Source organism: Meles meles, chromosome 16 (genome assembly GCF_922984935.1).
Source record: "Meles meles chromosome 16, mMelMel3.1 paternal haplotype, whole genome shotgun sequence".
NCBI classification, from domain to species: Eukaryota; Metazoa; Chordata; class Mammalia; order Carnivora; family Mustelidae; genus Meles; species Meles meles.
The window spans coordinates 57110147-57122667 of record NC_060081.1 but is presented as its reverse complement, the minus strand read 5'-3'; the positions used below and the strand labels follow the sequence as shown (position 1 = coordinate 57122667).

The window sequence follows — 12521 nt, the reverse complement described above, 5'->3', positions numbered from 1 at the left end:
AGCATGCTTGCCGCCTGCGTGACAGCTCGGTTGCCAGCTCAGGGTGGCCGCCTCTTGGGATCAGGGAGGAAAACCCTAAAGCCAGAACCAGTCTTGGCAGAACCAGAAGAGGCTGTCTGGTGGTGGGACCCCTTTCAGCGTCTGCCTGTTCCCTGCACGATGTGGCGGGTCCTGGTGTGGGCATGGCTGCCCAGTACGGCACTGACACCCCTGCTCGGCGCCTCCAGGGCCCCGGGCCTCTGCTGGCGCTGCTGTGGGCAGGCAGGCAGTCCTGCCTCTGGCCACCCAGGGAGGGAAGGCGACACAGGCTCTTGAAACTGTGGCTTGTGCGGCAGCCAGGTGTGCTCACCATCCCAGTCCCTTAGCTCACCATGGCTGTCAGACTGAAAGCGGGCCCAGTCTGACGCTCTGGCCCTTGCCTCTCTCAGTCGCCCCCTTACAGCTCCGGGAGCTATGATTCCATCAAGACTGAGGTCAGTGGCTGCCCTGAGGACCTGACGGTGGGCCGGGCCCCCACAGCAGATGACGACGATGATGACCACGATGACCACGAGGACAATGACAAGATGAACGACTCCGAGGGCATGGACCCCGAGCGCCTCAAGGCCTTCAATGTGAGCACCGGCGAGGGATGGGCAGGGTAGGGGCCACAGCCACGGCCAGCCCTTCCCACAGCCCCTGTCTCCCACAGATGTTCGTGCGGCTCTTTGTGGACGAGAACTTGGACCGCATGGTGCCCATCTCCAAGCAGCCCAAGGAGAAGATCCAGGCCATCATCGAGTCCTGTAGCCGGCAGTTTCCCGAGTTCCAGGAGCGGGCCCGCAAGCGCATCCGCACGTACCTCAAGTCCTGCCGGCGCATGAAGAAGAACGGCATGGAGATGGTGAGCCCCTCCTCCCTTCCTGCAGGCCTCCAGCCAAGCCCCAGGGCCCCTGGGCGGCCCCTGGGCCAGACACCTGCCCTCCATCCAGCGATCCCGGACATACAGAGGGAGCTGAGGCCGGACGGCTACTCCACTGCAGAGATGACGGGCCCACAGCCCAGCCCTGTGTCAGCACCCGTTAGGGTAGGGGTCTGGGGGTCAGCCCTGACGCAGGCTCTGTCCCTGTTCTGCCTGCAGACTAGACCCACGCCTCCCCACCTGACCTCAGCCATGGCAGAAAACATCCTGGCAGCTGCCTGTGAGAGCGAGACGAGGAAAGCAGCCAAAAGGATGCGCCTGGAGATCTACCAGTCCTCCCAGGTATCTGCTCTCCAGCAGGGTGAGAGCGCGGCCGGCAGTCATGCCGCAGACCCCCAGCCAGGCCAGCCGGGTGCAGGGGAGTGGGGGGGACGGCGGGCGATCCTCAGAGCCAGACGGACAGACAGAACTGTGGTGGGATGAATGTGCCCGGCACACAGGCCCTGCACTCCTTGGAAGTGTGGCCTCCGGGTGTTTTTTAGCTGGGCGGGAACAGATCAACTCTGGCCTCCAGACACAGGAGCAGAGTTCCGCAGGGCATGGCACAGGGTCCCAGCGACAAGGGTCGGGACCTGCCACCCCTCTGATTCATTCGCACTTTCTGCCCCCACTACGCCCCCGCAGGATGAGCCCATCGCCCTGGACAAGCAGCACTCCCGGGACTCCGCAGCCGTCACCCACTCCACCTACTCACTGCCAGCCTCCTCCTACTCCCAGGACCCCGTGTACGTCAACGGCGGCCTCAACTACAGTTACCGCGGGTACGGGGCCTTGGGCAGCAACCTGCAGCCCCCTGCCTCCCTCCAAACAGGAAATCACAGTAACGGTGAGTGCTGGGGACCCAGGCTGTCTGGGTACGCAGCGCAGCCTCAGGGAAGGGGGCCGGGCAGGCAGGGAAGCAGAGGCCAGATGGGAAGGTGAGGAAAACTTGAAGCGGTTGAAACACGAAGCCTGCCTGTCCTTTCTCGTCTCCGAGGCGGCTCGCTCCAGTGCTGGAGTGGACGCCCTGCCGGGCCTTGCCCTGCCAGGCCTCTCCCTGCCGGGCCTCTCCCTGCCTCAGCTCCTCGAGGGCCCCCATGAGCCCCAAGTTGCAGCCAAAGCCCTGCTCTACCTGAGCTGCATCCTCTCCACACCGCTGCTCTGCCCACGATGACCAAGGCTTAGTGAGGTGGTCACTGGGAGTTGGTGGCAGAGCCAGCATCTAGCCCCGGTGCAGCCCACGTCTGCTGTGGCCTGGCAGGGTGGGGAGGGCGCACCGAGTGGCTCTGGGCAGGTCACTGCCTTCTCCAGGCCTTAGCTCATGCCCCTGCACTATGGAGCCCCCTCTAGGTCCCCTGGGGCCTCAGTGAACCATCCGTTCTCCTTTCTCCACCCCCTGAAGCTGGTGATACCACTTCCCAGGTGCCACTGATGCGGACGGGACGCAGACCTCCCTGTGGTGTCAGGTGCTGCCCTGAGTGGGAACTAGAGTGGGCCCCTCTGGAGTTTGGGGGGGGTGGGGATGAACTTGGGGCCTCTTGGGCTGAGCACTTGGATTCTGCTGTGTGTGTGGTGGGAGCCACTGATAGGTTTTAAGCAAACGAGGGCTGTGAACTGCACTCTGCCTGCCCCCATGATGAGATTGGAATTGGAAGGACGGGAGGCAGAAGTTATGTGCACAGAGAGTCATTCAAAGATGAAGGGGGATGAGGAGGAGAGCTGAGGGTGACCCCAAGTTGTCCGAGTAGGTTGGAAGAAGGTGCCGCCCACAGGCCAGGAAAGATTGGTTTGATGTCTTAGTGAACGTGCCTGAGAGTTCCTCTTAAGCCCTTGTCGCTGGCTGCAGGAGACCCCTCACTATTCCTGGGCATCAAGGGAGGGGCTGGCCCCCTACCCACCGCAGAAAGCCCAAAGCCCCCCTCTGCTCACCTTGCCCCCTACCACCAGGAAGTGTGTGCAGGTCCCTGGAAGACTCCTGCCTGGGCTTAACTTCTCATCCCTTCCTAATACCTCTTAACCTAAAATAAGAGGCTGCCTGGCCTTAATCCCCGAAGCTGAAGCCAGAGCAGCCAGCCGCGGCAAGAGGGGGAACGGCTGTCCAGAAGGGCTGCTTTTCTTCCAGGAAGAAGAGCCATCTGACAGCCCTGCCGAAAGGGGACCCCGTTACGAGTATCCGAAGACAGGTCCCAGAGCAGGGAGGATAGGACCCCTAGACAGACATGGTGAGCCTGAGGCTCCACACTTCCCAGGCCACAAGCAATGGGGACCACCGCCCCCTGCCCTGCCCGGTGCCCCACAGCGTGGTCTGTCTCAGGGCTGCCGCTGCCAGGGAAGATAGTGGGCCTGCTGCCCTCTGGGCCCTATTCACACCTGCCAGAGAGGCTCCAGCAGCGCCCAGCTCTCCCTTTTTAGGGAGGCAGCTGGCTCTGCCCTGTGCTTCCCAGGGCCTCTGCTCCCTTCTGTAAGCACCCTGCTTCCTTAGAGGTGGGCGGGGAGGTCACTGAGGCAGGGATCTGCTCATTCACCTGGGGCAGCCCCTGTCCTGGGAGCATTGGCTCAGAGCCCAGCAGCTGGAGGAAGACCGCCCGTGGCTGTCCCAGTCCTGCTGCCCTCCCTAGAGGCCATCGGTCCCATCAGCCATCCTTCAGTCACACTGGCGCCTTGGCAGGGCTGCCCTGCTAGTAGCCCAGAGCACCTCACTGTGCTCATCGGTGGGGGTCAGTGGGAGATGCAACTGAGCTTCCACAGAATCCGTCTGGCCTGCCTTTCGTGGAGGCTGGGCGACTTGCGCCCCTTCCCGCTCCTCCAGCAACCACCCCTGAATGTCAGCACCCGAGCCTGCAGGAGGATGGCTCCAGAGCAGATGGGCTGCAGGCCCTAGCTACCGTCCAAGAGAGACAGAAGGACAGCTCTGAGCACAGGGCAGAAGAGGACAAGGCTTGGGGATCAGGGAGAGAGGAACCCCAGTATCGGGTCACACCATGTGGTCACACCTGTGGCAGGTGGCTTTGGCCCTCCTCCACTGTCTGGAGGAGCCACCCCGGGGCCAGCCCTGCAGCATCCAAGAGTCGGCAGAGGCACCCCTGCTCCCAGCCTGTCCCTGTGGCCCTTTGGCCACCCAAAGAGGAATTTACCGCCTGCTTGGCTGCTGTTTCCAGCCAAGTCACAGCCCTGCTCCTTCCACTTGCGTTTCATTTTAACAGACTTAGCTGCTCCCTTGACTCTGAATTCCAAGGACATCCCTTACTTAGCAAGCCGTTTCCAAGGCTTCCTCCTTGATGTCCCTGTGCTCTGGCCAGAAAGGAAACAGCCGCAGTGACGGATGGGCCCGCCGCAGACTCCAGCCTCCTTCCCCACGAGGGGCTGCACCAGCTCTTTTAGCGACAGTTTTTTCCACGGTCTCTCCCAGCGTGAGGCTTCCAACCTAGCGGCGTCCAGTGACCAGAGCTCGTCCATCTCTCTCTGTAGCGGCCCCCTCTCTGAGGGCCCCCGTAGTGCCCCTGTAGATGCAAGAGTGAGCAGCACTGGCTGCCCGAACCCAAGGGGTCGTGGGGAGACGGCTAGGGAGCACGGGCAGGTGTGGGCAGATGGTCTCCCTGAGGATGCCCCAGCTCCCACACCCCCAGACATGCTCTTCTTTGTCTGTGTCCTGGCTCAACACCTCAAAAGAATGTGTTTCAAATTCCAGGAGCCTCCGTGACTCCTGGGCGCCCATTCAGAAAGCCCCAAAACCTGTCTGGAAGTCCGTTCCCTGTGGGCCTGGCAGCTCCCAGCCGTGCTGAGTTTCACAGGCCTGGCTCAGCCCCCAGCAGCCTCCTCGCGTTCCGAGACTCAGGGATGTCGAACAGGTGGCTGCAGCGTGCCAGAGCGGGCCTTGAGTTCAGGCGCCCGATTCCAAAGACTGCCATGCACCTGTGGAGCGGCCTGGGAGGGGCAAAGGGGAGACAACCTGGTGGTCCCCTGCCACACACACCCCTAGGATGTTTCAGAAGACTTCAGGCTCCTTTGCTGCTGCCATCGTTCAGAGACCAGAGGGGACTTCTCCAGATAGCGCCCCTGGGTCCTGTCCTGACCACCGCTGCCCTCACACACCTGCCCCACCGCATCAGCCTTCCCCTCACTCAGCCACGGAAGATCCCCTCAGAGGAAGGTGGGGGAGATTTCAGGGTGCCATGGTTCATCAGAAACAGGCTTAGCACCCACGGCCCCTTCCTCCAACTTGGCACTCCCAGCCACTCCCCTGCAGAATGTGGTCATCGCTCTCTGGCTGGCCTAGCCCCAGCATCTCCCCAGCCAAGCAGGGCACCTGGCATTTCTTCTCCCCTCCCTTTTCTGAGCACCCACACTGCTATTTCTTTTCTCAGTCTTCTGTGGTTCCACTCTGGCCTCTAGGGCTTTCCACACACTCGTGCCTCTTGGGGTGTGAAGTGCCTGCTTACCTGCAGGTGTCCTGAATACCCTCTCCCTGGAGAGCCACGCCATCCGGGGACAAATAGCACGCGGCCGTCTGCACGGCACAGGCCACCACCAAGGGCCTTTCTCACAGGGTCGGGCCCACACTTTCTCTCAGCTGCCGCCAGCTCCCAGGGGAAGCTCTGCTTTACCCCAGGGAGGGGAGTCCGGGGAGCACCGTCCACCTACGGTCCTCAAAAAGCTCCACAGTTTTGAGCAGAGGTGTGAGCGGGGCCAGGGAGCTAGAGTCAGAGCCCCTGGCCACCGGCCATCCTGCTCATGTGACCCAGGGCAAATCTCCCACCACCAGGCCTCCCCAACTTCCACCTATCGACCATAAGGTCCCTTTCCCTGCCAGACTGCCCTGAGGGTTTGCAGAGAACCCCCACGTCTCATCTGCTGGTACTGGGCCCCATTCTAGGCACTAGGTTTCAGCTGTTGAGGCCGGAGCGCCTGAGCCACAGCAGGTCCCCAAGATGATGCACAGAGGGATGGCCCCTCCCAGATAACATGTGAGGGGTCAGCTCCCCTCCTCACCTGCGCTCTCCCCTCCACAGGGCCCACCGACCTCAGCATGAAAGGCGGAGCCACCACGGCCTCCAGCACACCCACGCCCACGCCCTCCAGCAACAGCACCAGCAGGACCATGCCCGCCGCCCAGCTCAGCCCCACAGAGATCAGCGCGGTGCGGCAGCTCATCGCAGGCTACCGAGAGTCTGCCGCCTTCCTGCTGCGCTCCGCAGACGAACTGGAAAACCTCATTTTACAGCAGAACTGACCCCGCGGCACCTGGAGTGCACTACCCTGGGGAAGGAGGCTGTCCCGGCCCGGCTTCTTGCCTCACCACTTGGTACATTTTGTTTTTTTGGAAGAGGTGGGATCCAAAAGAGCTGTTTCTAGCCACACACCAAGCACCTGCGACTTTGGGCACAAGGACACTTTTTTTTGGAATCTCACCACACGGGTGCTCTGACCTGCTTGGAAGAGGCCAATGGGGCAGCTTTGGAAGGGCTGGGGCTCCCCTGACAAGGCGCTGGGGACGCAGCTCTATTTAGAATCATCTTCATGGACCCTGATGTTAGAATCCCACCCCCAGATAATTACCTTTCAAGTCTTAGGTGAGCAGAATTGCATATTTATTGAGAAAAACAAAGTGGACCCTTTCTTCCTCTCCCCTTAGTAATTTATTTTTCTGAAAATGGATTCTTTTGTGTTTGTACAGATTGCCAGTCTATGTCTGTCTGATCAGAAGGATGTATCCCTGTGCCCTAACATTCCGTATCACTACACTGGCGTGGGCTGGGGGCCAGCAGGGCAGGGTGCGGGGAGGCGGGCGCCAGGCTGGCTGTCCTCCAGAGCGCCCAGCACCGCCAAGCCGGAGGACCTCACCCAATGCGAAGCAAAGACAAAAATGGCTCCCCTACCCCCATTCCACAGATGCCCCAGTCACATAGTCTCCTGTATTCTACCTCACACTCCAGCGTGGGCTTTTTCCAGGATGTGCCCTGAGCCCGTTCTGAATGGCTATCTATCTCCCGACTCCCCCACATAAGGTGTCTGCCTGGGAGGTAAGTCCAGAGGGGTGGCCAGGACCTGGAGCCCAAAGAGGGCTGCGACCCTCACAAGCAGCAGCTTGCAGACCCTTGGCCCCAACCCTCCTGGCTGCTCAGCGGGACAGAGTGCTGGGGGAGAGCAGCTGCTCCGCAGGGCCCTTGCTCTCACCTGCCCCCAGGGAGCCAGGTCTGAACACTTCTCCGCACAGGCCCAGGGCCCTCAGACACCTGCCAGAAAGGGCCTGTTTCATCAGGGTGGGCCCCCAGCTGTCATGCAGCCACGGAATAGGAAAAGCAGCTGCGAGCTCCTGGTCAGACTGCAGCTCCTGTCCTCTGCCCCCGGGGCTGGAGTAAAGGGACCATTGATAGAAGTAGAGAAGCCACTTGGGTTCTCCGAGGACCTGCCCTTCTGGAGGGCCAGTCCTGGAAGAAACCCACAATCCCTGGAGTGTGAAAAAGGGCAGAAAGAAAAGGCTGGCCTGGTTTCCTTCCTCCCCAGTAGGCACTTCCTCTTGCTCAGTGCAATACCTACCAGTGCTGCTAAAACCAGGGACTCACCCGGACCTCAGAAGGCCCCCGGGGCCTCTCCATGCAACACTCCGTAGCCATGACAGCAGCTCTCTGCTGCCTGCCCCTGCCCAGAGCCGGCAGAAGCCCTCTGTTGCCTTTCCTCCCTCAGAGCAAAGAGGCCCCAGGGGAGCCAGGGCTGCGTGGACCCCAGGACGGCCACAGCCACTAGACCCCAGAGCAGGTACCCCTTCCCAAACCAGCTTCCTGCAGCTACCTGCTGCCCAGCACTATGGGAGACCACCCTCAGGAGGGCCAGGGAGGGGCTCCTGCATGGATGCCCCACCCCGCCTCAGACCCATGCCCGAGCTGTGGGCCTTGGAGCCACTGAAAGGTAGGGTGCCCCTCCCCGTGCTTGCTTCCAGCCCCCAGTAGTTGGGGGCGGTCTTTCTCAAGTGGCCTCCAACGCCCCACCCAGCCACACCACCTCTGCCTTCCATCTGACCAATCTCCAGGCCTCTCTGGTCAGGACCAGGACACCCGAGTCTCCCCCCTTAGCACAGCACAAGCTCCAGCGCCCAAGGCCTGTCCCCCACCCCCAGCCATCCACACATGCAGCCCCAACTTGCTCAGTGCTACTCCCGGACGTTAAAATTTGTGTAAATATTTGTGTGTGTGAACAATACTACAAAGTAATCAGTAGGTCTTTTGCAAAATGTTACCCCAGGCAATTTGTGAGAATCTTAATGTTAAAAACTGGCAGAGACAATCGCCACCTTAGAATTCTTGATACCAACTGCTAAACTTGTCATTCCCCCTCCCGGAGACAGGTTCCCTAGCCAGGCAAGGATGCAGTGCTTTCCTCACAGACTGGAGCGAGAAGGGCTGGGAGGGGCTGCTGCCACCACCCCACAGAAGGGATTAGATCTAAAGATCATCCTAAATGTCGGTGTGAGAGTCCCGCTTTCCTGAGCAGGCCACCTCAGCCTGCGCAGGCGCACTGGTGTGAGAGGAAGGCCTTGCGGGCCGGGGCTCCCCACAGCCCCTCTGGGACAGTGGATTCTGCCACAGTGCCCCCGCCACCTCTGTGGGCTCCTTCTCTGTGACGGCAGAATCAGGAGCAAGTCACCGTGTGGAAACAGCACTCCGTTAGCTCTTTCAGTCAGGGAACTTGTTCTGTTTTGCTTTAGTTTTCAAAGATGCAGCTTCAACCCCTCCCCCCTGCTCCTGACTTGTAGAGCACCGAAGCCTGGCTCACTGCTGTCCCACCCCCATCCCCATCCCTGTCCTCACCCTTACCCCAGGGACTGCCTTCTCCCAAAGGGAGCTTCCACTGCCCTGCCCCGCAGCCATTTAAAATTCTCACAGAGGGCCTCAGGGCACAAATTCTCCATTGGGGATCCTAAGCTAAAAGGTAACTCAAGAGTAGAAGACACCAATTCAGAGTCTTTGCAGGGGGCTAAATCCAGCAGAAGGGTAGAATCAGGAGAAGTGGGAATTTGGTCTTCATGGTAGACATCTATAGACCAGTAATGGTGTGACCCATCTGAAATTCATTTTACCGTCAGCTCCAGTACAGTCTGTACCCCAGGACCGTGTTGGGGGGGAGGGGGGCAGGAGGGGGCTAGCAGGGTTTTCAAGGATTTCAAACAGGTGGAACCCAGCCATCCCTATTCCTAAGGGCCACTTACGACTCCAGGGGTGGTTACAGGATTAACTACCAGTTCATTTTCAAAATGCTGCTTTGAACTCAGAGGGTTGATACTTTTAATTTGTAATTTTTTGTAAAACTTTTTACAAGATAGTAAAGTATTTCACCAGAATACCAGTTTCAATCCGTCCATGGTCTGATTTTTATATAATTTAGTGGTGCTTTAGAAACTTTGTTTTTGTTGTTTCTGAGCTAAACAGCTCAATCCTTTTTCGCCTGTATCTACCTAAGACCAATGTGAACCTTTGTATTTTTGCTCCTAATTTTGGACTCAGTGAAAGTGTACTGTTTACATGTACAGACGCCCCAGTCCCTGTGTGTTCTGCAAGACTCGCTCTTGAGGAGGAAGGTGCACCTCACTAAGCTCATCTGCTTAGCAAAGCCACAAAACAAAAACCTCTTTTTACCTGTGTTCCCACCTAAAAACAAAAACAAAAACCCTACACCACATAGAACTCAAGATTTGCTGAAAAATACTTTTTCTAAGCTCAGAAAAATCTCCGTGCGGCATATGGCCCATATGCCTCTGTGGTGTGGTCCGTTAGGAGCAGGGGGCAGCGCCGAGATGTCCCAGCAGCTGCAGGGGGCGGGGGGGGTGGACCTGCATGGACTCCAAGAGCATGCAAGCAGGACTTCGTGGCAGAGCTGTGGGGCAGTGGAGGTCTCCCAGCAGTTTGGCGGGGGTGGGAGGGTGGGGGTAGGGGGGTGGCTCAAGGTGACTCGTGGGACCTTCAGGGTCAAGCCACCTAAGATTTAGGGACAACCCAAGAGGCTCTCAATCCTCCAGTATAAATGAGACATGTTTTGGGAGAGCGTGAATTTCTTATCGGAGATGAGGTTTTAGGACTTCCCAGTGCAGATGGTACAAGCATTCCTTCAGGGTTCCCCCCTGGAGGCAGCTCGCTCTGGAGGCATGACCTCTTGAGGAGGGGCAGGGGGCTCCAGACGGTAAGCATATGGCACTTAAGACAAACCGCGGACGGCACCAACTTTTAAAGGTGACTCTTTATTGCTTAATCAACGGCTACACCTCTAAATTATATTTTTACAGATATGCACCTATGCAACTTAACGTGGCTCTTCTAAGCAGGTGATGACTTCCTCCTCGACGCTCTATAAAAATTGTGTTCTATATAGTGAGTTTTTTCCAGTAAATGTGGCTTAATATTTTAATTCTTAGAATGTGTCTTCTCTATGTGATGCAACTAAATTCTGTTTGTTTGTGGAATGACTAGCACAGGCCAAGTCCCTCTCCCTCACTTAACAAAAGACCAATGAGCTGTTAATCGAGCTGTTATCTCCATGGTATTACTTGCTAAATGCACTGATTTCATAAGTATGTGGAATCCTTTTTCTTTTGAATCTGTATATCATATATAAGACTGAATCTACTTAATAAACACTGAATAACAAACCGGATGCTTCATTCACACCGTGTCCTCTCAAAAGGCCCGCCAGCCAGCTCTCTTCCTTGCACACCTGTGGAGGGCGGCACCGACCCGCCCTTCTGCTAGTAAGTAGACCACCTTTCTCAGCTGGCGCGCTAGCCCACCATGGAAGGCCCTCGGTAAACTTTCCTCAAACGAGTAAGCCTGTCATTTCTTTTGACACCTAGCCCATTGGGAAGAGAAGGAAATTAAACTTTACTAACACTCATCAGGTGGCAGGCGCAGGTGGCCCATTCCCAGGGGTGCCCACCAGTCCCCATGCAGACGTGCGCCCCCCGCTCCTCTGGCCCCACTGAAACCAGGCTCGCACACACTGGCCCCTCAGTGCTGGCTTGGAAGACTGAGGGCCGTTAACCTGCAACACTTGATGTTCCGTTTGACCCAAAACTCCCGAGCCCACCTTAAGGGAAAAGGGCTGTTTACTTGTGCACAGACTTTTTTTCATCCTGCATATATCATTTAGGCTACACCTTGAGGAAAACTTCCAGGAATATGGCTGGGGGCAAACCTGTCATGAGTTTAAAAAAACAATTCTGCAAGTTACAAGCATAAAGGTTAGTTTTTAAATTGTGTGTTCAGACACACAGACACACATTACATTGCAGTTTTTATGATGTTTGTTTTTTGTAGTGGCAGAATCTTTAAAACTGAAACTCTGTACAATACCCAATATATGAAATAGATAAAAAAAGAGGGGTGGTGGCTTGAAGCCACCACAGCCAGGGAACACAGTGCGGGGCCAAGGTTCTTAAGATTAGCAGGGACCATAAAGCCAAAGACGGTAAAGCAGCCATGTGCCTCTCTTCACGCAACACAGGGACCAAGGGCAGCAATGCCTCAGTGATATCATGAAACAACTGTCCTAACCCAAACTACCCCCGCTGAGAATGACCAAGGGACCATGAAAGCGCCAGGACCTGGGCCAGTGCATTGGAAGCCCAGCCCCACTGCCCACAGAGCTCACCGGCGCCAGGAAAGCACTCACCTCCAGATGAAGGACTGGCAGCTCCACCGGACAGGACAGGACGGGATGGGACAGAGGCTCCAGGATCGAAGACAAGGAGGAGACATTGCTCAAGGATGGAGAAGCGTTGCTTGATCCCTGGCTTTACATGGGGCCCCAGGACCACTGCTGTCAGCAGTGGACAGGACATCATCAAACAGGAATGCCCCCACAGGGACGGTGAACTAAACTTTATTTGGTGACAAAACAAGCAAACCTCCCTATACTCAGGGAGGGGAAGGGGAGAACATGCATGTAAGTGCAATTTTAAAGTAATAATGAAAAGGGTATTATTATGCTAAGCGAAATAAATCCGAGAAAGACAATTATCCCACTCATGTGGAATTTAAGAAACAAAACAGAGGAGCATAGGGAAAGAGAGGGAAAAATAAAATTAGATGAAATCAGACAAAGCTTAAGAGACACTGAACTGAACAAACAGGGCTGTTGGAGGGGAACGGGTGCGGGGATGGGTTAACTGGGCTATGGGCATTAAGGACGGCACGTGATGCCATGAGCACTGGTGTTATGTGTGACTGATGAATCACTGAAATTTACCTCTGAAACTAATATATATTAACTGAATTTAAATTTAAAAAAAAAATGACATGCACTAGGGAAGCCCAGTTTACCAGAAACCTAAGAATCCTTTGCAAAGTCCTCACTCCCTTCCTTGATCTCTTGCATAAACCCAGATTTTATGAGGTTTATTACCAATCAGGGGGCTCTTAAATGTGGGGTCCCAGCTGCCTCAGGAGCCGATGAGCCTTCTGAAATAGTTTGCCCAACTTCACATGGACGTGCCTTCCTGGGGAGGTCTGGAGCACCCGTCGGGCTCTCCAAGGAATCTGTGTTCCTGGAAAGGTTAAGGGCCACTGCACAGACAGCTGTCTCTTTTTCACTCTAA

General features: G+C 56.8%; 1 protein-coding gene across 5 annotated transcripts in view; it reads left to right on the top strand.

Moving 5' to 3' along the window:
* Positions 1-10577, top strand: part of NOL4L (nucleolar protein 4 like) — a 130691-nt gene extending 120114 nt beyond the window's left edge. For all 5 annotated transcript variants that reach the window (XM_045980606.1, XM_045980607.1, XM_045980609.1 and 2 more), the window contains 5 exons: positions 429-614; positions 692-883; positions 1121-1243; positions 1586-1787; positions 5950-10577. In XM_045980606.1, the coding sequence (XP_045836562.1) occupies positions 429-614; positions 692-883; positions 1121-1243; positions 1586-1787; positions 5950-6170 (924 nt within the window). In that variant the 3' untranslated portion in view covers positions 6171-10577. The remainder of the gene's footprint in view (positions 1-428; positions 615-691; positions 884-1120; positions 1244-1585; positions 1788-5949) is intronic.
* The last annotated feature ends 1944 nt before the right edge of the window (positions 10578-12521 follow it).